This window comes from Tamandua tetradactyla, chromosome 26 (assembly GCF_023851605.1).
Source record: "Tamandua tetradactyla isolate mTamTet1 chromosome 26, mTamTet1.pri, whole genome shotgun sequence".
Lineage (NCBI taxonomy): Eukaryota > Metazoa > Chordata > Mammalia > Pilosa > Myrmecophagidae > Tamandua > Tamandua tetradactyla.
In genome coordinates this window covers 43,237,746-43,262,952 of record NC_135352.1, presented here as the reverse complement: position 1 = coordinate 43,262,952, position 25,207 = coordinate 43,237,746, and the positions used below count along the sequence as shown (strand labels likewise).

At 35.5% G+C, this 25,207-nt stretch overlaps 1 protein-coding gene across 8 annotated transcripts in view; it reads left to right on the top strand.

The window, feature by feature from the left end:
- The window catches only part of CLCN3 (chloride voltage-gated channel 3), a 165,443-nt gene that overhangs the window by 82,022 nt on the left and 58,214 nt on the right, over positions 1 to 25,207 (top strand). Inside the window, exon 1 of one of the 8 annotated variants that reach the window (XM_077144575.1) lies at positions 16,549 to 17,173. The exons of 6 other annotated variants lie outside the window; for them this stretch is intronic. In XM_077144575.1, coding sequence (XP_077000690.1) covers positions 17,095 to 17,173 — 79 coding nt within the window. In that variant the 5' untranslated portion in view covers positions 16,549 to 17,094. Of the gene's footprint in view, positions 1 to 16,548; positions 17,174 to 25,207 lie in introns of those variants that run through there. One more of the 8 variants, XM_077144581.1, reaches the window with a different exon arrangement.

Here is a 25,207-nt window from a genome sequence, read left to right as displayed (position 1 = left end):
ACTACTCGTTGCATTTGGTGTTATGTGGGGTTTTTTTTAACTTGTGGTATTGTATCTTTTTTTAAATGTTTTTTATTGTTAAATATGACATATGTACAAGGAAAAGAAAGAAAAAGCAATAATTTTCAAAGTGCACCTCAACAAGTAGAAACAAAAACTCATAAGCTTTAAAAATAGTATGAACTTGGTACTGTTACATGGTAAATCTTCAGGACAGAGTTTTTTAGAAAGTCGTAAAATGAAGTTACAAAGCACTAAGGCTAACATTCAATGTTTGTCTGCTCGGAAGAGATCAAAATTCTTTTAAATGGTGTGCTTAGAATTATTTTTAGAAACAAACAAATAATTACAAAGCTTATCTGCTACTTATTTTAAGCAGAGACGTGTTCTTAATACATTTGACACCCTTCGCATTCTGTTACCAACTACCTTGTAAACATTTTCTGCCCTTTCATCTCCAGGCTACTTGAGTCAGAGGAACCTACTTAAGAAACTACTTCATATGTGTAGAGTTAGAGACTGCTTGTGTCCCAAATTTATTTTGTGTAAGAGTAAGGTAGTGCATTTAATGAAAACTAACCCATACTTAGTTTATTAATTGCTGTAATAAAAAAAACAGCTTGGTGTTAATAAGCATGTGCCTTGATAAAATCAACCCATGGAAAACGAAACAAAAAGGAATGATCATTGGAAAGGTCATTAGAAATAAGTGATCTTAAGTTTGATTATAATATACATAACTTGGTGACTTGTACATAAAATATCACCCACAATTATGGTGATTGCTCTGCAAAAAAATATTAAATGATTAAAAAAGGAAAGTCCAGAACAAGTTAACTAAAATTATCATCAATGAAGAATATTTTTATGTATACCATTCATTCTATCTCCTTAACCTAGGAGAGTTTAGCCCTAATATCATGGATATAATGAATGAACTCTCTGGTTTATGTATATAGAAGGACGTCATCACTAAACTATTTTTTGGGAGACTTGAGAAAATAGCCAGTTAAATCGTATTTTGTATTGTGGTTCTGATTAACAATTCTGGTTGAAAAAGGCTATAGAAGTTATGAGTTAAGCCTGTTAAACCAAAAGTTCAAGAAAATATGTAAAATCATAGGGAGTTTATCAACCTGTATAAATAGTTCTGAAACACAAACATTTAGAGGAAATCCTTGGAAGAAGCAGTGCTCAGAACAAATTAAAATCAAGAAGATTCTTATGAAACTTGTTACCTGCAATTATTTGAGACTGTAAATAAAATTAGACTAGAGGTGTTTAGGGTACGGAAAAAATAAGTAGAACCATTTACATGTTAAGATGAATTAAAGGTTTTTAGGAGAAATTTCTCACTTAAAAAAGACTTTTGAATTATAAATATAACAAAAAAATTCATAAAACACAATTGTACAGTTTAATTAGTTGTTACACAGCAAGCGCCTGTGCAACCCCATTCTGGTTAAGAAAAAGCATTACCATACCCTAGAAGATGCTTGCATATACCCTTTGCTTTCCCTTTAGAGGTAAATACTGTCTAATCATTTTCATCCTTTTCTTTATGGTTTAATAACCTAAGTGTGGTTCATAAAAAAAGGCAATGTCTGGTTTTAAAGCTTATATAAATAGAATCTTATGGTATATATGCATTTTTTAAAAGTATTTTTATTGTAAAAATTTAACATGCAAACATGCAAATATTCTTGAACATTCTTTCATGGTGTACAATCAGTGGCTCACAGTGTCATCACATAGTTGTGTATTCATCACCATGATCATTTTTTTGAACATTTGCATTACTCCAGCAAAAGAAATAAAAAAAAAAAAACTCAGATATACCATACTCCTTACCCTCTCTCTCATTGACCACCTTTACCCCTCCCTCTCACTGTTACGCCTTCCCGTTGGAAGATGGGAAACATGTATGGGTCATTGATAACCCTTACCCCTCCCTCTCATTGACTACTAGTATTTTAGTCTACTCAATTCATTTTAACCTTTGTTTCCCCTATTGTTTATTTTTTATGCATAATTTTCACTCATCTGTCTATGTCCTAGATAAAAGGAGCATCAGACACAAGGTTTTCATAGTCACGGTCACATTGTAAAAACTATGTCATTATGCAGTAGTCTTCAAGAATCAAGACTACTGGAACACAGCTCAACAGTTCCAGGAACTTCCCTCTAGCCACTCCAGTACACCATAAACTAAAAAGGGAATATCTGTATAATGTGTAAGAATAACCTCCAGAATAACCTCTTGATTCTGTTTGAAATCTCTCAGCCACTGAAATTTTATTTTGTCTCATTTCTCTCTTTCTCCTTTTGGTCGGAAAGGCTTTCTCAATCGCCTGATGCTGGTTGCCAGCTCATCCTGGTAATGCTGTCCCATCTTCCCAGGGACATTTATACCCTGGGAGTCATGTCCCACGTAGGGAGAGGGCAACGAGTTCACCTGCTGAGTTTGCTTAGAGAGAAAGGCCATATCTGAGCAACAAAAGATGTTCTCTGGGGAGTGACTCTTAGGAATAATTTTAAGTAGGCTTAGCCTGTCCTATGCAGGAATAAGTTTCCTAAGTTTCACAAGACCCAAGATCGAGGTCTCGGCCTATTTGATTTGGTTGTCCCCACTGCTTGTGAAAATATCAGAAATTCCCCAGATGGGAAAGTTGAATATTTCCTCCTTTCTCCCCAGTCCCCCAAGGGGATTTGCAAGTACTTCTTTATTCACTGCCCAAATTACTATAGGAAACATTGGGGCGTTACATTAACCTGGACAAAACAACAAAATCTCACTTGTATTCAAGATTCCATGTACTTATGGTGTTCCACTAAACTGACCATACAAGTTAAATTAGAAATGCACTACCCAAAATATAAATTTTGCACCAAATAAACACCTCTTCCTTTGGTCTCACACAGAACTTGAAGTTTCTAAATGTGAATGATATCATCCTTTACCCTGTATCCTGATTTATCTTGGTCCTAATCAGATCAGCCTCATTCATATCTCTATTTGAAGTATAAACACTTTTTCACCTTTTTAAACAGTTCCTGTATGGGGTACTGCTGAACTTACATAGCTTTAGAGCTCTAACTATGAGCCTCAGATGTCACATAAATACGCCAAATTTCTGGGATTGACCAGGTTAATTACAAACAGCTCAGTGTCTTAGACTTTTGAAATAACAGTTACAACTCCTGAATATATGTGACTGCTGTAAGAGCTTACAATCTAGGACTCTTTACAGTAAGCCCCAATGTGATAACCCATGTTCTCGACTTCAGTTCACCGAGTTTTTTTCTTTTTTAAAAATTTTTTATTGTATAATATAACATATATGCAAAGCAAAGAAAGAGAAAGGAATAGTTTTTAAAGCACTCTTCAACAAGTAGTTAAAGGACAGTTTCCAGAGTTTGTCATGGGGTACTATAACATGACAGATTTTTCCTTCTAGCTGCTCCAGAACATTGGAGGCTAGAAGGGATAAATATTTTTTTATCATTACGATAGACTTTTTTCTTTTTTTGTGAAAAATATCCTATATACAAAAAAGCAATAATATAATAATTCAGCAGTCATACTCATTTGTTAAACCCTACTTTTTCTGAATAACTCCACTATCAACTTTGATCTTTCTCTCACTCTTTAGGAGTATTTGGGTTATGCCCATTGTAACTTTTCCATGTTGGAAAGGGATGTTGATAATATGGAATAGGGGGTGGAGCTAGTTGATATTCTGGAGAGGCTGACCCCTCTGCATTTTAGGGCTTATCTGTCTAGGGACCCATCTGGAAGTCGTAGGTTTCTAGAAAATTACCCTAGTGCATGGAACCTTTGCGAATCTTATGAAATGCTCTAGGTGTTCTTTAGGGTTGGCAGGAATGGTTTTGGTTGGGGGTTGGCAAGTTGTGTAGGTAGCAACATCTAACTGAAGCATATGTAAGAGTGACCTCCAGAGTAGCCTCTCGACTCTTATTTGACCTCTCTCAGCCACTGATACATTATTTATCCATCTTCAGTCTGAATACATGGCCTTTAACTCCGCAAGTTCTTTGGGAAATGGTCAAATTCTGGAAGTGAAGGATTATGGGACTGAGCATGGGGATTGACAAATATACTTATTTGGGAATCGATTAACGTTGGTACAAAATTCAATCCATGGCATATGTTATAATTTTCTAGGCTGCTTAAGCAAATACCATGAAATAGGTCAGGTTAAACAAAGGGAATTTATTCCCTTACAGCTTGAGGCCGGAAAAATGTCCAAATCAAAGTATCATCAGGGCAGTGCTTTCCTCCTAAAGACTGTGGTGTTTTGAAACTGGCTGCCAGCCATCCTTGGTTCCTTCGTCACATGGCAAGGCACATAGCAACCTCTTCTGGTTTTTCCCATCTTGGCCAGGTTCCTTGAACGTCTAGTCTCTTGTTTCCTGTGGTTTTCTCTCTCTCTGAATTTCAGACTCTAGTGATATGTTTAGGACCCTTCCTGACTGAGATGGATCACACCTTAACTGGTAGCCTCATCAGAAGGTCTTACTTACAGTGGATCCGTTCCCATAGGAATGGATTTGCTTTAAGAACATATTTTTGTGAGATGCATGCAGCTTTGAACGACAGAGCATCTTTTAGTGCCTTACTCTCCAGTGTGATCAGGCCCTGCCGAGAACAGTGAACATAAAGCCGCTGGTCTACCACTCAGCTTCAGGAGAACCTTCCAAAGGAATATTCACATCACAGGGAGGAGTTTCCTCACAGAGAGAGCATTTAAATAGAAAATACCTTTCCCCACTTGTTCATCCGTGGAACAGAGAAGATTTTCAGGTTTCTCTCAAACAGATTTCTTTTAAGCTGTAGCCATATTGCCTCAGGAATCTGCAAAGATGGGGTTGTCATTATGTTTCTAAACTGACACTTCACTAAAAAGTTTTCCTCTTTCAGAACCATGACTTCATCACCTGTCTGATGTCTGTCCTCTGTCACAGTTCTTGTCCTCTGCAAACTGAAGAAACTGGACGATTTTCTTTTCTTTTTTTTTTAATATTGAAAAATAACATATATACAAAAAAGCAATACATTTCACAGCACATTGCAACAATTAGATGTAGAATAGTTTTCAGAGTTTGGTATGGGATAGTCCTACAATTTTAGGTTCTTCCTTCTAGCTTCTCCAAGACGCTGGAGAGCAAAAGAAATATCGATATAATTGTTCTAGTTTGCTAGCTGCTGGAATGCAATATACCAGAAACAGAGTGGCTTTTAAAAAAGGGATTTAATAAGTTGCTAGATTACAGTTCTAAGGCTGTGAAATTGTCCAAATTAAAACAAGTCTATAGAAATATCCAATCCAGGGAAAAGATACTTGGTTCAGGAAGGCCAATGACATTCAGTGTTTCTCTCTCAGCTGGAAGGGCACATGGTGAACATGGCAACAGTCTGTTAGCTTTCTCTCCAGGCTTCTTGTTTCATGAAGCTCCCCAGGAGGCCTTTTCCTTCTTCATCTCCAAAAGTCACTGGCTGGTGGACTCCCTGCTGCGTGGTTCTGTGGCATTCTCTGCTCTCTCAGAATCTTCAAAGGTTGCTGGCCAGTGGACTCTGTTTCTCTCGCCCTTGTGGCTCTGCTTGGTTCTGCTGTGGCTTTCTTGTCATTCTCAAAATGGGTTCTCTCCAAAAAATGTCTCCTCTTTGATAGGGTCCCAGTAAAGTAATCAAGACCTACCTGGAATGGGTGAAGACACGTCTCCACCTAATCAAGTTTAATACCCACACTTGATTGAGTCACATCTCCATGGAGATAATCTAATTAAAATTTCCAATATGCAGTGCTGAATAGGGATTAGAAGAAACGGCTGCCTTAACAAAATGGGATTAGGATTAAAACCTGATTTTTCTAGGGTACATAATACATAAATCCTTTCAAACCAGCACAATAATGATTCCGCAGTCATACGCATTTGTTAATTCAAATACGCATTTGAATGTGGAGTCTGTTATAACTCCACATTCTCCTTTGATATCTCTCCCAATATTTAGAGGAATTTGGGCTATGCCCATTCTAATTTTTTCATGTTGATTGGGGTTGTCAATAATACGGGATAGGGGATGGAACTAGTTGATGTTCTGGAGAAGCTTGCCCCTCTGAGTTTTATGACTTACCTGGTATAGGAACCCATCTCGATGTTGTAGGTTTCTGAAAAGTGATCATAGTGCTTGTAACCTTTGTAGAATCTCAGAGAAAACCCTAGGTGTTCTTTAGGGTTGGCAGGAATTGGTTTTGGTCGGGGTTTGGCAAACCACCATAGTAGTAATATCTTGCTGAAGTTTGCATAAGAATAGCCTCTGGAGTAGCCTCTCAATTTTTTTTTAACTCTCTCAGCCACCATTACCTTATTTGCTATAATTCTTTACCCTTTTCGGTCAGGAAGGCATTGTTGATCCCACAGTGCCAGGGCCAGGCTTTTCCCTAGGAATCACATCCCATGTTGCAACTTTCATCCCTGGATACCATGTCCCACATAGGGGGGAGGATAATGATTTTACTTGTAGAGGGTTGGGTTTAGAGAGAGAGACGCCACATGTGAGCAACAAAAGAGGTCCTCTGGAAGTAACTCTTAGGCATATTATAGTAAGGTTTTGCTTCTCCACTCATAAATAAGCTTCACAAGAGAAAGCCTCAAGCTCAAGGCCTAGTCTCCTGGAAGTCCCTAACGTTTGAGACAGTATCAGGCATTTCCCTGGTGGTAAAACTTAATAGTTCCATGTTTTTTCTCCCTTCCCTCAAAGGCCTTTCCCATTAATTTTTTTTTGGGGGGGATGCTGTATGGTGGGGTCACATTTCATTATTTTTCCATGTGCGTATCCTGTTATTACAGCACCATTTTGTTGACAGTTTGTTTTTTGGAAAGTGCATGGACCAGGAATCAAACCCAGGTCTCCTGCATGACAGGCAAGAATTCTACCACTGAACTACCCTTGCACCCCCTGCCAATACTTTTTAATTATCTGGTCAACATACTCTGGGATGGATCCAGGCATTGCATTAAGCTATACAGAATTTCAAGTCCTATTCCTCCCTGTGTTTGGGCTGTTTAAGTGATCTATCCAGACAGGTTCAGTTAGATTATGTGCTACTGAAAATTTAGGTTCTGGACAAAATAAATCTCTTTTTGTTTGGTCTCATACAGTAGGTAAAGTTCTGCAATACAGACAATATCTTCCTTACCCCTGTATTCTGATCTATCTTAGTCCCGACTCACTTGGCTTCATACTTGTCTTTACTTGAAACCTGATCTCTTTTTCAGTTTCTTTAGCAGTTGTTGCATGTGACAATACTGACCTTCAGAACTACAGAACTCCTACTTTAAGTCTTAAGTGTCACGCATGTACACAGAGTTCAAGGGAAATTCCAGATTATACATATATAGTACAGCCTCTCAAAATCTAGAAATAAGCATTACCACTCTGTACTAAAAGTGACTGTATAAGAGCCCACAATGCAGGCCCCAATTTTCTTATAAGAATTTTCTAAATGAGACCATACAATATTTGCTCTTTTTTGCTGGCTTATTTTGATCACATAACATCCCACAGGTTCATTTACAACATTGCCTACCTCAAGCCTTCGTTCCTTTCTGTAGCAGCACGTATTAGATCATATGTATATACCACAGTTCACCATCCTACTTCTCAGTCAGTGTATCCTTTAGCCACCTTCATCCATTAGGCATCATGTATAGTGTTCAAAGTCAACAGTCCCTCAACACTCTCAATTTTAGATGATTTTCATTGCTCCCAAGAGAAGAATAACCAATAAACACACCCTCGCCAAACACATAATCCAAGCCTTCCCTTAACTTTTGTCCCTTCCCTCCTATTATTTACCCCTGATATTGCTATGGTGCTGTTGATGTCTTCCTATTAAACATAGCCCATAGCATGCAGTAGTAGTTTTCCCCTTGTACCCTGATATTATATACTCTTTTTGCAAGATTCATACCTTTGAAGTCGTTCATGCAAGAATTCATATTTGTAATGTTAATCAGTGGCATACATGGTTCTGTACAACCCCTTTCAATCATGTTCACATTCAATATGGCAATATTACTTATAGACTCACTAATGAACTGCCTTCACTTCTATCTATTTAAGTTCAACCTTATTAGCTAACCGTTCACCCATCTGTAGTTTCCCTGTATCTCTAGATCCCCTGTTTTCTGTATTATAAGCCTCTGATTTTACCTTTACTAAGGTCATAAAAGCAAAATCATACAGTATCTATCCTTTTGTGTCTGGCTTATCTCACTCAGCATTATGTCTTTAAGGTTCATCTGTCTTTTGTTTTACTGCTGCATAATATTCCATTGTTATGTCTATACCACATTTTGTTTATCCACTCATCTTTTGTTGGACACTATGATTGTTTCTATCATTTGATGATTTGAATAATGGTGCTATGAACATTGGTGTGCAGATATGTGTTTGTGTCACTGATTTTAGCTCTTTTGAGTAAATATCGAATATTGGTATTGCCGGGTCATAGGGCAACTCAGTATTTTAGTTTTCTAAGGAACCACCAGGGTGTCTTCCATAGCGATTATACCATTATCCCACCAGCAGTGCATAAGTGTCCCAGTTTGTCCACATCCTCTCCAACATTTATAGTTTCCTGTTTGTTTAGTAGCAGCCATTCTTATAGGTGTGTGGTGGTATCTCATTGTAGTCTTTGTTTTTTTATTCATAAATCTTAACATACAAACAGTCTATACATGGTGTACAATTAATTGACTCACAATATCATCACTTAGTTGTGTATTCATCACCATGATCATTTTTTAGACATTTGCAACACTGCCAGAAAAGAAAATAAAAAGAAAAAGGAGAAACTCATATACCATACTCCTTACCCTTCCCTCTCATTGACGACTAGTATTTCCATCTACCCAATTTATTTCAAGCATTGTCTCCCCTATTATTTAGTTTTTATACATATTTTTTACTCATCTGTCCATACCCTAGATAAAAGGAGCGTCAGACACAATGTTTTCACAATCACATAGTAACATTGTAAAGCTATATCATTATATAATCATCTTCAAGAATCTCCCTACCCCATATTATTGACATCCCCTTCCAACATGAAAGAGTTAGAATGGACATTGGTCAACTACCCTTAAAGAGTGGAATAGAAAGATCAAAGGTGATGGTGGTGTTAAACAGAGAAGGTAGGGTTTAACAGATGAGTATGATTGCTGAATCATTTTTGATATTTCTTTTAGCCTCCAGTATCTTAGAGCAGCTAGAAGTAAAACCTAAAATTGTGGAAGTGTAATCCAAACCAAACTCTGAAATCTGTTCTACAACTAATTGTTGCTCTGTGCTTTGGAATTTATTGTTTTTTTGTATATATGTCATTTTTCACACACACACATAAAAGGCGATTGTGATGATAAAAAATTATGTTCTGGGGCAGCTAGAAGGAAAATACTGAGATGATGGTGTGGTAGCTCATGTCAAACTCTGGAAACTGTCCTGTAACTACTTGTGGAAAAGTGCTTTGAACGCAATTGCTTTTCTCTTTATTCGCTTTGTAAATATGTTATATTATACAATAAAGAAGCTAAAAAAAAAGAAAAGAAAAGAAAAGAAAAAGAATCAGGGCTACTGGAGCTCAGCTCATCAGTTGTCAAGTACTCCCCTCTAGTCACTCCAGTATGCCACAAACTAAAAAGGGATATTTATATAATGCGTAAGAATAACCTCCAGGATAACCTCTCTACTCTGAAATCTCTCAGCCACTGAGACTTTATTTCTCTCTTCCCCCTTTTGATCAAGAAGGCTTTCTTCGTTCCTTGATGCCAGGTCCCGGCTCATCTGGGGTTTCTGTCCCATGTTACCAGGGAGATTTACACCCCTAGGAGTCATGTCCCACCAAGTGTGGAGGGCAGTGAGTTCCCTTGCCACATCAGCTTAGAGAGAGAGGCCACATCTGAGCAACAAAAGAAGTTCACTGGGGATGACCCTTAGGAATGATTATAAGTAGGCTTAGCCTATCCTTTGTAGGAATGAGCTTCATACAGGTAAGCCCCAAGATTGAGAGCTCAGCATATGGATGTGGTTGTCCGCTCTGCTTGCGAGAATATCAGGAATTCTCCAAATGGAGATGTTGAATATTTTCTCCTTTCTCCCAAGTCCCCCAAGGGAACTTTGACTGGTGTTAATTTTTAATGATTGTGTTTTTTGTTTTGATTATAATTTTTTGAATAGTTTATTCACACCCTATTCAAGATTTCATGTACTTATTATGTAAACTAAACTGACAATAAAAGTTAAGTTAGGAAATGCCCTCCCCAAAATATAAATTTTTCTCCAAATTTTGGTCTCACACAGAAGTCACTGTAGTCTTGATCTGCATTTCCCTTACAGCTAATAAAAATGAACATCTCTTCATGTGCTTTTTATAGCCATCTGTATTTGCTCTTCAGAAAAGTGCCTATTCATATCTTTAGCCCATTTTATGATTGGGTTGTTTGTTCTTTGTTGTTGTGTTGTATGATTTATGTATATAGTATATCAAATCTTTGTCCCATGTGTGATTTCCAAATGTTTTCTGCCATTGAGTTAGCTGTCATTTGATAAAAATCTTTTGAGGAACAAAAGCATTTGATTTTGAGGTGTTCCTGTTTATCTATTCTTTATTTTGTTGCTTGTGCTTTGGGTGTAAAGTTTAGAAAGCTACCTCCTATTACTAAGTTTTTAAGATGTTTCCTTATATTTTCTTCTAGGAGCTTTGTGATACTGATTCTTTTATTTAGGTGTTTGATCCACTTTGAGTTAATTTTTGTATAGGGTGTAAGGTAAGGGTCCTCTTTCATTCTTTTGGCTATTGATATCCAGTTCTCCCATGCCTGTTTATTGAAAAGATGTTGTGTCCCAGTTCAGTGAATTTGGGGGCCTTGTCAAAGGTCAGTTTACCCTGAATTTGTTGATCTGTTTCTGTACTCTCGATTCGACTCCACTTCTTTGTTCCAGTATCATGCTGTTTTGACCACTGTTGCTTTATAATAAGCATCAAAATCATGAAGTGTTAATCCTCACACTTTGTTCTCCTGTTTTAGGATGCTTTTTCACTTTGGGATCTCTTACCCTTCCAGATGAATTTAGTAACTAGCTTTTCCAAGTCTTCAAAAGTGGGTTGTTGGAATTTTGATTGATACTGCCTTGAATCTGTAGATCAGTTTGGGTAGACTTGCCATCTTAACCACATTTAACCTTCCTATCCATGAGCAGGGAATGTCTTTTCAACTATTTAGATCTTCTTTGATTTCTTTTAACAATTGTATGTAGTTTTCTGTGTAGAGGTCCTTTGCATCCCTAGTTAAGTTCATCCCTAATTACTTGATTCTTTTAGTAGTTGTTTTGAATGGTATTTTTTTCCTTAATTGACACCTTGGTTAGGTCATTGCTTGTATATAGAAACATTACTGATTTTTACACATCAATTTTATATCCCGCCACCTTGCTGAATTTGTTTTATTAGCTCAGGTAACTTTGTTGTAGGTTTCTCAGGATTTTCCACATACAGTACATGTCATCTGTAAATATTGAGTTTTACTTCTTTCTTTCCAATTTGAATGCCTTTTATTTCTTTTTCCTGCCAAATTCTCATGCTAAAACAATGTTGAGTAACAGTGGTGACAGAGGGCATCCTTGTCTCATTCCCAGTCTTACTGGGGAAGCTTTCAGTCTCACCATTGAGTACGATGCTGGCTGTGAGTTTGTCATATATGCCCTGTATCATATTGAGGAAGTTGCCTTTGATTCCTACCATCTGAAGTGTTTTTGTCAGAAAAGGAAGTTGAATTTTTTCAAATGCTTTTCAGCATCAATTGAGATGATATATGATTTTTCCCTCTCAATTTTTTAATGTGATGTAATTACATTAATTGGTTTTCTTGCATGTGTGGTATGAACTCCACATGTTCGTGGTGTATAATTCTTTTAATGTGTCATTGGATTCAGTTTGCTAGTGTTTTGTTGATAATTTTTGCATCTGTGTTCATTAGAGAAATTGCCCTGTTGTTTTCCTTTCTTACAACATCTTTACCTGGTTTTTGTATAAAAGTGTTGTTAGCTTCATAAAATGAGTTAGGTAGTAGTGTTCCTTTTTCCTCAATTTTTGGGAAGCGTTTAAGCAGGATTGGTGTTAGTTCTTTTTTGAATGTTTGATAAAATTCTCCTGTTAGGACATCTGGCCCTGGTTTTTCTTTATAAGAAGATATTTGATGACTGATTGTATTTGTATACTTATAGTTGGTTTGTTGAGATCTTCTATTTCTTCTTGAGTCAGTAGCTTGTTTGTGTGTTTCCAGGAATTTTTCCAGTTCATCTAAGTTGTCTGGCTTGTTGGCATATAGTTGTTCATAGTATTCTTTTATGATTTCTTTTCTTTCTTCAGGGTCTGTGGTAATGACTCCCCTCTCATTTCTGATTTTGTTTATTTGCATTTGCATCCTCTGTTTTGTTTTTTTTTTTTTCCTTTGTAGCCTTGCTAGTGGTCCATCTATTTTATTGATTTTCTCAAAGAACCAACTTTTGGTTTTATTGATTCTTTCTATTGTTATTTTGTCCTCCCATTCATTTGACTCTGCTTTAATCTTTGTTATTTTTCTTCTTCTGTTTGCTTTGGGGTTAGTTTGCTGTTCTTTCTCAAGTTCCTCCAGGTGATTAGTTAAGTCCTTGATTTTTTGCTCGTTTTTAATTTTTTATTTATATTTTCTTCTTTTTTTATATAGACATTTAGGGCTATAAATTTCCCTTTCAGCACAGCTTTTGCCGCATCCCATAAGTTCTCATATATTGTATTCTCGTTTTTGTTTGTCATCAGATAGCTACCAATTTCTCTAGCAATTTATTCTTTGACCCACTGGTTGTTTATGAGTAGATTATTTAATCTCTATATATTTGTGAAAGTTCTCATTCTTTGGTGATTATTAATTTCCAGCTTCATTCCATTGTGAACAGAGAAAGTGCTTTGAATAATTTCAATGTTTTTAAATTTATAAAGACCTATTTTGTGCCCCAGCTTGTGATCTATCCTGTAGAATGTTCCATGAGCACTAGAGAAGAATGTATATCCTGGTGTTTTGGGGTCCAAATATATGTCTGTTAGGTCTAATTGATTTATCAAATTGATTTATCAAAATTATCTTAATTTCCTTGTTGATCTTCTGTCTGCTTATTCTGTCTATAGAGGAGAGTGGTGTATTGCAGTCTCCTACTATTATTGTTGAAACAGGTATCGCTCCTTTAGTTTTGCCTGTGTTTGCCTCATATTCTTTGGAGCTCCTTGGTTGAGAACATAAACATTTATGATTGTTACTTCTTCCTGGTGAATTGTCCGTTTTATTAATAAATAGTGTCCTTCTTTGTGTCTTATGACGTCTTTAATTTAAAGGCTATTCTGTCTGATATTAGTATAGCTGCTTCTGCTCTTCTCTGATTATTGTTTGCATGAAATATCTAGCTTAAGTAATTATCAATTTATGACCAGTTTTGTTTCATGCTACGCTTACCTACCTACCCCTCCTGATTATTTTGAATTACATCTCAAACGTCATAGTATTTTGCAAATATATGTGTATATTTCATAATAATTTTCTGAAAGATAAGAATTCTTTTAAGTTATTATTATATATAAAAATATTAATGGTAATTCCTAATATCAGATATCCAGTCTGTTTTCACATTTCTTCAATTGTTTCATAAAAGATTTGTAATTGCAATTGATTTATCTTTTAAGCTTTTTGTGTTGTTTTTCAATAGATTTCCTATTTTTTTTTCCCTTAGTACTGGTTGATTTGTTGAAGAAATTAAGTCCAATATCCATTAATGTTTCACAGATTAGATTTATTTCCTATAAATTGGTAGATCTAAAGATGAAAATCTATTTTAGTTTTTTTTTGAGTGCTTCTTGTAGATTTCTTTGTTCCTTGGTTTTAGAAGGGGTTTACAGCTTAAATCCTTTAATACTGTTGTTGTCCCTTTTGTCCTTATGCTTTGCAGATAAGGAAACAGATCCTAGAGAACTGTGGTTTATCTAAAATACACATCATGTTGAGATTATAACCTAGAGTATACTTGAAAGTAAAAATATCATCCCCTTCTGAATTTTTAAAGCCTTGTGTATGCTGCCACTTCAGTGTTTTCTTTTGTTGTTGTTTTGCTTTATAGATGTTCTGTCCTACGCCGTTGCTCTGAACTGTGCCTAGAAGTTCTTGAATTTGTGTTTTGTTCTTTTTTTCACACTAGTTCCACTGTAATTGTAATTATTTAAATGCATAATACTGAATCTGTGTCAAAGTCCCCTTTTGCCACACTTTCCAGTGGACCTTGTCCTTTTCTAAATTTTAACGGAAAACACTTTAGCCTGAGTAATGATTATTTTACTTATAAAATGGCAGCTATTGTCTCCATTAGCATAAAAGATGGCTTGTTTAATTTTCAGGTTTTTTCAGTTTCCTGATTTATTATTACAAAAACAATATATTGATTAAAAAATTAAAACACTGTAGAAAAGAAATGTAACAAAATAAGGTATCAGTGACTGAGAGAATTCAAAGAGGATCAAGAGGGTATTCTAGAGGCTACTCTTATGTGAGCTTCAGCTAAATATTGCTTATTACCATGATTAGCCAACCCCTAACCAAAACCATTCCAGTTAACTTGGAAGAACACCTAGGGCTCTAGCTGGGATTCTACAACAGTTTCACACATTAAGATTACTTTCCAGAAACCTCCAACCTCCAGATGGTTCCAAGGCCAAATAAGTCCTGAAACCCAGAGGGACCAGCCTCTCCAAGAACACACACATACACACACACACACAAAATTAAAACACTGTAGAACTATGTAAAGTAGAAACTGAATGCACCCTGGCCTCCCTACTACCATCTCACATATCAGTGATAATAGCTGTTAACTGTTTGGTATGGCTCAAACTAAACTCTATACAAAAACAATTATATAATATGTTTTATGTACTATACATATGTATTTTTATATATTACATGCAAAATATATATACATACATGCATAGATACCCATAATTTTTAACCATTAATTAAGAATAATTTAAATATGGTTACAAACTTTTACTTAGGCTATCTTGTCAATATATTTTATAGGCTGTATATTCTTAATATTTGAAAATAAACCCCTCTATTTAGTGCCAACCATCAGTTTCATTTCTCCTTTATGACCAAGTTGTAGATCAGGAAAAACAAGTTGACAGAGAGCTGGCGAATACCAGGAGAACTTGTATATTGCTTTTTACTATATGTAAAGACATGGAAGACCATAAATATTATCATAAAAACTGAATCAGTTACAATTGCCGTACATCATATGCTTTAAAAAAAAAGTTTTATGATACTAGAACATACCAAAGAACCACAAATGAATTTAGTAAAGTTATCTCTGTCAGTGCTTTTCTTGTTTAAAAAATTACTTTTAAGAAAATTTGGAAAATACAGAAACCAGAAGGAACAAAATCACCTGCATTCCATCAGTAGTCTATTTCTGTGGCAGTAATTCTAGGCTGTTTTCTTTCCTAGCACCCTTTCTCTCAAATTCAGGTGGCATTTTGTAAGAAGCTCTGTCTGTCTGCAGTTCAAATTTTTTGAAATATAGAAACTTTAACTTATGCAATTAAAAAAAAGCCATGAATAAGTAAAATATATTATACAAATTGTATAAATTTCTATCTTCTCTTTCCTGTCTTTTGAGTCCTCTCCTTACTTCCTGCATCTTCAATTCTCATACAGAATACTTTGTGCTAGAATGAATCTTACAGATCAGCTCATTCAGTACATATGGGAACATTTTACCGAACCCCTAAGTCCTGTGGAATTTCTTATAATGAATAGGACCTGTTTATTTAGTGGCAGTGTAGCAACAAAGCTCTGTCAGGAAGAGAATCTCCTGGTCTGTTGGAACTTCAGAGTTAGCTGTCAATTTTGAACTGTGATCATAAACAGACATCACTTTTTTTGGAGTGGCTGTTTTAAACCAAAAGAGTCACTTTATTTCTGAATTTCATAAAAATCTCTAGCAAAGAGGTAATTGGAGTACCTCACTTTGAGACACATTTTACTAAACACTCCCCTTTTTGACTAGAAATTATTTGGGCTGATGTGAAAAATGTGCCTAGTAAATCTTTCTGCATAATTTCACATACCATGTAAGTTTCTTATTATGCCAATAAGTTTTCTTTTTCTCAAAAGCTAGAATGTCTTACTAGCTAATTCCCTTAAGGAAGGAAACAACAGGCTGCTAGAGGGGAATAATAAACGAGATTAACACTTGAACTGATTAGTTTTTTAAATCCTCAATAAAAGATTGCTATGTATTTTAGATAGTTAAGAGTAGTTTTTAAAAACAAGTCTGTTGAAATATTTGGTATGTTCTAGTATTTCTGTACGACAATGCCATTTTTTAAATTTCTCTTTATAATCCCATATCATATTGGTGTATAAAATGTGTATATTTATATTATAAAATCACACAGTCCTACTAGAATGTTGTCCCTGTTTCTACATTAGAAATGAAAGAGGACATTGTCTATATAAAGAGGACATTGTCTATAGGCAGAATTTTCTTTTCACATCTCTGTATTAAATATTTTGTTCCCCTTATATTTCCTTATCTTAATAAATATTGTCTTAGAATAGTTGCCACTGATGCTGTTGTAGCTATATTGTTGGGTACTTTGAAATTCTCAAACCAGTTTTGGCTGTTATACTTGGAGCTTAGTCATCATTATACGTAGCAGGATCTGATTAAGAAAGCTGTTCCGCCTCTAAGCCTTGCTAGATTGTAGCCACTAGCAACCAGGCTACAATAATTTCCTTTTGATGACATCATCCACTGTGGAAGAACCCAGTTGCTTCAGTGAGTCGAACTACATACAGTTCTATTCCTCATCAAATATGGCATCTCTTCTGCCTGCTACCACAGGAGTAGAAGAAATGCCACTGTCTTTTTAAGATAGCAAGCTTTTCATTTTCTTTGGCGTCTTCCTTTTTGAAATTCTAATCATGGATGCTTCTTCTGATCCGTATTTGCCTTATGACGGGGGAGGAGACAATATTCCCCTCAGGGAATTACATAAAAGAGGTAATACCATTCCCTCTGTCTGTATGTTTTGCATGAGCCTGGGTAGTTCTCTAGTTTAAATGGGTTCTCGTCCTTTAAATACTGCACCATATTGTTTAGTTGTCCTGGGTTATTAGTAAAGGGGAAATGCAACCTTCCGAATTATGTGATCGTCCCTGATTGTTTTCTCTGTGCAGATTAGTACTGCTTCAGATCACATCGGGCTCTGACTCCATCTTCTCTGTGAAAATCCTCTTTTTATTTGACTAAGAAATGAAATTAATCTGCTAATACAGCTAACTAAAGTCGTGTTGGTTGGCATCTAAAAAGTAATTTTTCTCTTCCTTCAGAAAACTTACACATTTACTTTAATTTACACAGAAAAATCAAGTGTCTGTGTACCATTTGTACTTCAGCTCCTGTCAGTTACCATGTTGCTCTTCCGCCACAAAGTAAATTTATAGTAAGAGGCTCTATTTACATTTTAAACTGGTAGTAAAGCTGAACAGTAAATTTTTATATTAGTATTTCTCATTTAATATTCATTTCAGCTGATTACCATACTACATTTTTTTCCATGGGTATTTTAAAAAAACATTTAGGGTAACTTTTACTCATCAGGAAAATTAATAGTTAATAGCTTGTGAAAAATGGAAAAGAACCCAGCATTCTTTTGGCAGAAACTGCCTTGGTCTCCTTAAATCTGATTACATGTTAATTAAACTGCCTTTTTTTTTTCAATTTTCTTAAATTGATTATTCTTAAAATAGACTGATTGGCATTTGTTGTTCTAAAAGAAAGTTGAACTTCAAGAAAAATCTCTTAGCTGGATAGCTCCATTTACGAGACATATTAGTTTGAGTTACTGCATAATATTGTAAACTCACTGTATGATTTAACCCAAACTTTCATTTACATAGCAAAATAATAAAGTCATGATTTTCTTAAGTGATTTTTTTGGTCTGTTTTATTTAAAATACTTCATACCCTGATAATGCTTGTTAGTATTAAGTTCAACTAGAATTAAAGTTTTAAGATGTATTCTACAAATATTTATTGGTTGCTTTGCGTCTGCTGTTTTAGGTTCTAAACAGTTATAATATTATTTGTCCTGTAGTATTGTATAGTTAGCAGAAACTTGCTTTTCAGATTTTGAGAAAAGCTATGCAACTTCATCTTACATATATTGAGCTTTCTCTTACAGAATTGCCCTCTGAATTAAAAAAAAGTATATATATGTGTGTGTGTATGTAATTTTAGAACATTTGGGGAAATATTTAAAAGCATAAAGAAGAAAAATTTTTTCCATAATCTTACCATCCAGATGGTTTTTGTTTGTTTGTTTGCTTTTTAAAATTCTTAATCCTTTGGCCATGTTCCCACCATCAGTTTTTTTGCTGAGGATTTCTTTATACAGAAAACAAGGTAAATGAATGGTGACTGCTCACGTGTTACATTATTTGCTAATCGGTAATTAAAATATAAAACAAGACAAGCCATGTTTTCTCTGAGCTGTTAACAATATTTGGAAAACCTGGGCTTGAGAAATTTAAATTCCCAGTGTAAGACTTGTCAGTTTTTGACAAAACTTATAGCTTTCATCTCTGTTTGAAAGATCCAAATAATAAAAAATAAAATAGAAGTAACTTATGTGGGAGTAACATGGTTACTGTTACAGTTACCATCAAAATATAAGCTATTATTTCTATTATATTTTCAAGGTAGTCCTTTAGGAATCCTCTGAAGATCTAAACACTCTTGGCAGTCCAAATAGGTTCCTGGCCCTTGAGGAGACTTACTAAGCTAATTGAAGCCAATGTTACTTGGTAGTAACATTTTGTCCTTGTGGTACCAACCGGTTAGTAGGCTGACTTGATTGTATTGTACTACCTAAAGCATATTGTAGTTTCCTAATTTCTGTGGGTGACAGGTTATTTGTTTTCCATAATTTATGACCCATGGATCACACAAAGGAATTGGAGATGTGGAGACAGGCTGCTGACATAAATCAAGAAACTGCATCAGCTTTCCTGTGAGGGCAAAACACAATGATTAAAAATAACTCTTCAGGGTCAAAAAAGCGGGAATAGGCAGATAAAGGGTAAAATTGCAAAGGATATCAATAAAGTAAATGTGGATCCATTTACTGAATCCTTCAGTGCTAGAGCTGGAGGATTACCTTTGTGGGCTGAATTAAGTTTAATACTACATTTAAAAGTGAGATGGTAAGTTATGATGCTTACTGCTCAAATGAATAATATATAGACTGGAAATGTAAGCAGATTCAAAATATAATTAGTTAATATGTTAATGATAGATTAGGAAATATGACATTTTAGAAATAGCCATCTTTTGTGGTAAATTTCTCATATAGAAACTATCAAGTTTTCTCTCATAAAATGTCTCTTTTGATTTCATCAGAAAAAGAAACTTGGTTTATTTGGACTGTTTTATATTTTGACTTTCTTCTTAATTTGTTCATGAAGTTTTAAGTAATTTTGGGGGTTGGATTATTTTCTTTGGGCCCTATAGTGGATTTCATCTTTTGGGTCTTAAGGCTCTATTTACTCCATGAGGAACCTTTAAAAATTATTTTAATATTAATTGTTTTAAAGTACTTACTAAGTTCTCATGTGCATGAAACATTACTAGGTGCTGTGGAGAAAGATAATGGTAATAATGATTGATAAAAGCTAATGCATAATAGAATGTACTATTCGTCCATACTATTCTAAGTACTTTACATTTATCAGCTTTTTTTTATCCTCATCACAATTTTGTGAAGTAGGTGTTATTTTTATCATCATTCCCATTTTCCAGTTGATAAAATTGAGGTGTAGAACTGCTGACTAATTTAGAGGTCAGTATTCAATCCCAGATAATTTGGCTCATACTCTAACAAATTGAGGCTATACTCTCACCAATAAGATTTTATTCTCTACCATTTTGAGTCTGATAGGGGTATAATAAGCCTTCCCAAAGTTGAAAACAAATGCCCTGAAGGGAGTAAATACCTCTTGTATTGTTCCCTGATTAGTTTTGTTATTTTATTGAATTCACTAAATGGTAAAAAAGCTAGAAGTTTGAAGAGAGCCATATTTGGAGGGATTTGAGTGCCAGACTTAATAATGTTCTCAAGAAAAATTGCAGCCTTACTGCTGAAACAAAAATTTGAGATCTTATTCTTTTAAGTTTTCACCTGACATCATTTCTTGGTATTCACTAGCTCAAAGATATGTTTATATAAATATTAAATTTTTTTTGTTGCTTTGATAAAGAATGAATTTGTCAATTTTGCTTTCCCCCTGAGAATATCAGCAGTTAACATTTTTATATGTAATTTGGAAATCCAGGTTTTAGAAGATATTCTTTTTGCCTGAGGGACATTCTATTGGCTATTTGTAAAATAAGTTTAGAATTCAGGTCTTTTCTGCATGCATTTCTTTATCCATAATCTTTTAGCCAACTGGAAAATTGAATCTCTTCTTAAAAGGTAATTAATGTAAGTTTCTGCAAATTAAAAGAACAAATAAATAGTCTTTATTTGGTCTCAGAAACTCTTTGTGTTCTAAAGCAACAATATAAAACAAAGCCTGTCTTTAAGTTTTTTGGCCCACAGTATTTGAATTGAAAGACTTCACTAATATCTGGTTCATAATCTTAATGTTTTATTACTACTTCTAGCTGGTTTCCAAAAATAACTGACACTATACTTTGATTAATTTTATGCTAACTCATGGTTTGTCTTAAGTCAGAAATGCTTCAAGTTTTAAAATGTGAGCAGATCTTATGCTACATAGATTAGGGTTTTTTGTTTGTTTGTTTGTTTTTAACATGGACAGGCACCAGGAATAGAATGTGGGTCTCTGACATGGCAGGCGAGAACTTTGCCACTGAGCCACCATGGCCTGCCCAGATTAGGTTTTAAGTTTGACTTTTCCTGGCACTGCTTTGTTCTTCCAGAGGAAATTAGTAGCTTAAGTGTACATAATTTAAAAAAAATTTTTAATTAAGTAAAAAATGGATTTACTTTAGTTCCTTTCAATTTATTCCTCTCTCCATTTTAAGAAAGCAAATTTCACAAATCTTTTTATTCATATAATATACAGATCATCTTATGCAGTGGTAATAAATGAACATGAAGTTTATTTCCAGTTATACAGTTGTCCTAATATCTATTTTGTCATGTCTACCTCAGGAAGTGGACTTTTGTTTGGGGATGGCAGTAGAACAGAGAAGAAAACAGTGAATTGGGTCCTGGGCTCAGAATTGCTACTGACTAGTTGTATGTCTTTGGTCATTGTAAGGATTTGGTATTAACTTAATTAAATGTCAGTTAAAAATAACCGTGGATTACCAAAAAAATTTTAAGAGCATGTACTTCATTTATCCTGTTCATTTATTCAGCAGACACTTAATTGACCATCTACTAACTGCTAGGCACTATGCATGCCCTTGCCTTTTTTAAAATTTTAATTAATTTTTAAATTAAAAAAAAATAACAATTGCAAACATCCTTATGATCATTCTGTTCCATATATATAATCAGTAATTCACATATCATCACATAGTTGCATATTCATCATCATGATCATTTCTTAGAACATTTGCGTCAACTCAGAAAAAGAAATAAAAAGACAACAGAAAAAAATTCATACACACCATACCCCTTACCTCTCCCTTTCATTGATCACTAGCATTTCAATCTAAATTTATTTTAACATTTGTTCCCTTTATTATTTATTTTTATTCCATATGTTCTACTCGTCTGTTGACAAGGTAGATAAAAGGAGCATCAGAGAAAAGGTTTTCACAATCACACAGTCACATTGTGAAAGCTATATACAATCATATTAAAACTATATACAATCATCTTAAAAAAACATGGCTACTGGAACACAGCTCTACATTTTCAGGCAGTTCCCTCCAGCCTCCATTACGTCTTGACTAACAGGGTGATATCTATTTAATGCCTAAGAATAACCTCGAGGATAACCTCTTGACTCTGTTGGGAATCTCTCAGCCATTGACCCTTTATTTTGTCTTATTTCACTCTTCCCCCTTTTGGTCAAGAAGGTTTTCTCAGTCTCTTGATGCTGAGTCCCAGCTCATTCTAGGATTTCTGTCCTACGTTGCCAGGAAGATCCACACCCCTGGGAGTTATGTCCCACGTAGAGAGAGGGAGGGCAGTGAGTTTGCTTGTTGTGTTGGCTGGAGAGAGAGGCCACATCTGAGCAACAAAAGAGGTTCTCTTGGCAGTGCGCAATTTTACTGACATTCAAGGGGTGTGCCCTTACCTTTTTAATGTTTATTTGGGAGTCTGTCTTGTTAACTTTCTGAAACTTACATTATCAATTTATAACATTTATCTGCCCCTGCTTCCCCAGAATCATCATTCCTTATGAGTAAGAGCACAGAGGGAGGAAAAAATGCATTGGATTAGACTTCCTGCTCTTACTACACAAAAGCAACTGGTTAGTCATGGGATATTTAGAATTTTGGATTACTGCCTCTCTTATTCAAAAGTTAAAAATAAGAACCTATATTTTATGTGTGTGTGATAGGGTGGTAATCTGTATTATGAGTTTAAATGGCAAGGATCACCATTCTTACCATCCTTTGAGATTGGCCCCCAGAAGTAATAAGTACCAGTGTTATTAAACAAATATATGCCTACTTTTTCATGTGAAGCTATTATTGGATGTTCCTCATTTAGTAAAGACTTTATCAAGCTGCTGTGGATTGTATGGCTGAAATTTGCAAATAAGCCCAGTTTAAGGTGCAGCAGCAGTACTTTTTTCAGTTCAATTTAGCAAATGTATGTTGAAGGCTAGTGGTTAGGAATATAAAGGTGAATCAGACAAAGTTTTTATTTTGGAGAAAGCAGATAATTTCAGTATAATGTTTGCACTTCTCTAGTTTAGTGTGTTTCAACAAGTTGGTCATGAAATCAGTTGTGTTGTGCCAGTATTAAAAAAATAAAAAGGAAGAAAATAGAAAGTAAAATATCAGAATATATGCCAAGTAATAAGGGTCAGTGCTGTTTACTAAACTTTGGTTCCACTTAGCTACTATCCGCTTACTGTATCAGTGAGACATATTTCTTGCTGTAGTCCACCAAAGATTAGAAATTAGAAAACCATTTTCTGTATATGCATGTGGGGGGGACGAGTAACTCTGCCTGGAGTATTTTTTTTTTTTTTACAGGTTTTCATAATCACAAAGTCACACTGCGAAAGCTACATCATTATACAATCATCTTCGAGAAACATGGCTACTGGAACACAGCTCTGCAGTTTCAGGCCCTTCCCTCTAGCCTAAGACACCTTAATCTAAAAAGGGGATATCTGTATAATGCATAAGAATAACCTCCAGGGTGACCTCTCTACTCTGTTTGAAATCTCTCAGCCACCAGTGCTTTATTTTGTCTCATTTCTCTCTTCCCCTTTTCAGTCGAGAAGGCTTTCTCAATCCCTTGATGCTAAGTCCCAGCTCATTCTAGGATTTCTGTCCCACATTGCCAGGGAGGTTTACAATGCTGGGAGTCGTGTCCCACGTAGAGAGGAGGGAGGGCAGTGAGTTTGCATACCGTATTGGCTGAGGGAGAAATAGGCCATATTTGAGCAACAAAAGATGTTCTCTGGGGGTGACTCTTAGGCCTAATTTTAAGTAGGCTTAGTCTATCCTTTGCAGAGATAAGTTTCATAGGAACGAACCCCAAGATTGAGGGCTCAGCCTATTGATTTGGTTGTCCCCACTGCTTGTGAGAATATCAAGAGTTCTCCAGATGGGAAGTTTAATTTTCCCCCTTTTATGCCATTCCCCCAAGAAGACTTTGTGAATACTTTTTAATTCACTGTTCAGATCACTCTGGGATTTATCAGGGCATCCATCAGTCTGGGATTTATCGGGGCATCCTCTGGATAAACCTACAAATTCTCATGTCCTATTCAAGGTTCCATGTACATATAATATTCATGCCTAGGTATTATATGTACCCCTAACAAATGACAAATTCTTTTTTTTTTTTTTTTTTTTAACATGGGCAGAAACCGGGAATCAAACCTGGGTCCTCTGGCATGGCACCGGGAATTGAACCTGGGTCCGCTGGCATGGCTGAGCCACCGTGGCCTGCCCAAATGGCACATTCTTACTCTTAATCTGTATTCCAGTGGGTGTGGACCCATTGTAAATAAGACCTCTGATAGTGTTTATTTTAGTTAAGATATGGCCCAATTAAATCAGGGTAGACTTTAACTCATGTTATTGGAGTCCTTTATCAGCAGAAGATATTCAGAAGCCTCAGGTTAGAGAAGGCTAGGAGAAGGAGCCAGAAGCCCAAAGTCAACAGAGACTAGAAGAGCAGACACAAGGAGAGAGAAATAGCCATGGGATGGGAAGCAGAAATGCCACCCAAGGAATCTCAAGGATTTTGGCAAGCTAGCACTGGAATGCTACAGACTTTGGGGAGAAAGCAAGCCCTGCCAATACCTTTATTTAGGACTTCTAGTCTTCTAAACTGTGAGCCAACACATTTTTGATGTTAAGTGAACCCATTGTGAGGTATGGTGCCATAGCAGCCTGGCAGACCAAGACAGTCTTTGCTATAGATTTCTGTTAAAGCATAAGTGGTGCTGGCAGAGCAGTGTCCATGACTATCATTGCAACATTTTTTTCATTGTAACACTACATGAGTAATATTGGACTGATGATCAGTAGTCTGGAAGCTAAAGTCAAAGAGCAGTGGTAATGGTAGGGGACAGGGTTGTGTTATAGTTGTCCGAAAGCTGAGTGCATGTGCACATGTATTTTGGGAGAAGGTACCACCTGAGTTCTTAACCTACCTTGGGAGAAGGGTATCCACCTATTTTAAATTATATGAGCAAACTGTGATATTAATTTTTAGATGGTATTGCATAGTGGTAAGAAATGTCTTTGGCTATGAAATTCTCAAGTTTGAATCCCTGTTCCACAGCTTACTTTTTGTGGTGGCTTGGAGTTACATACCTCTGAAAAACATGTTCTTAATTCATTTCTGTGGGTGTGGACCCATTG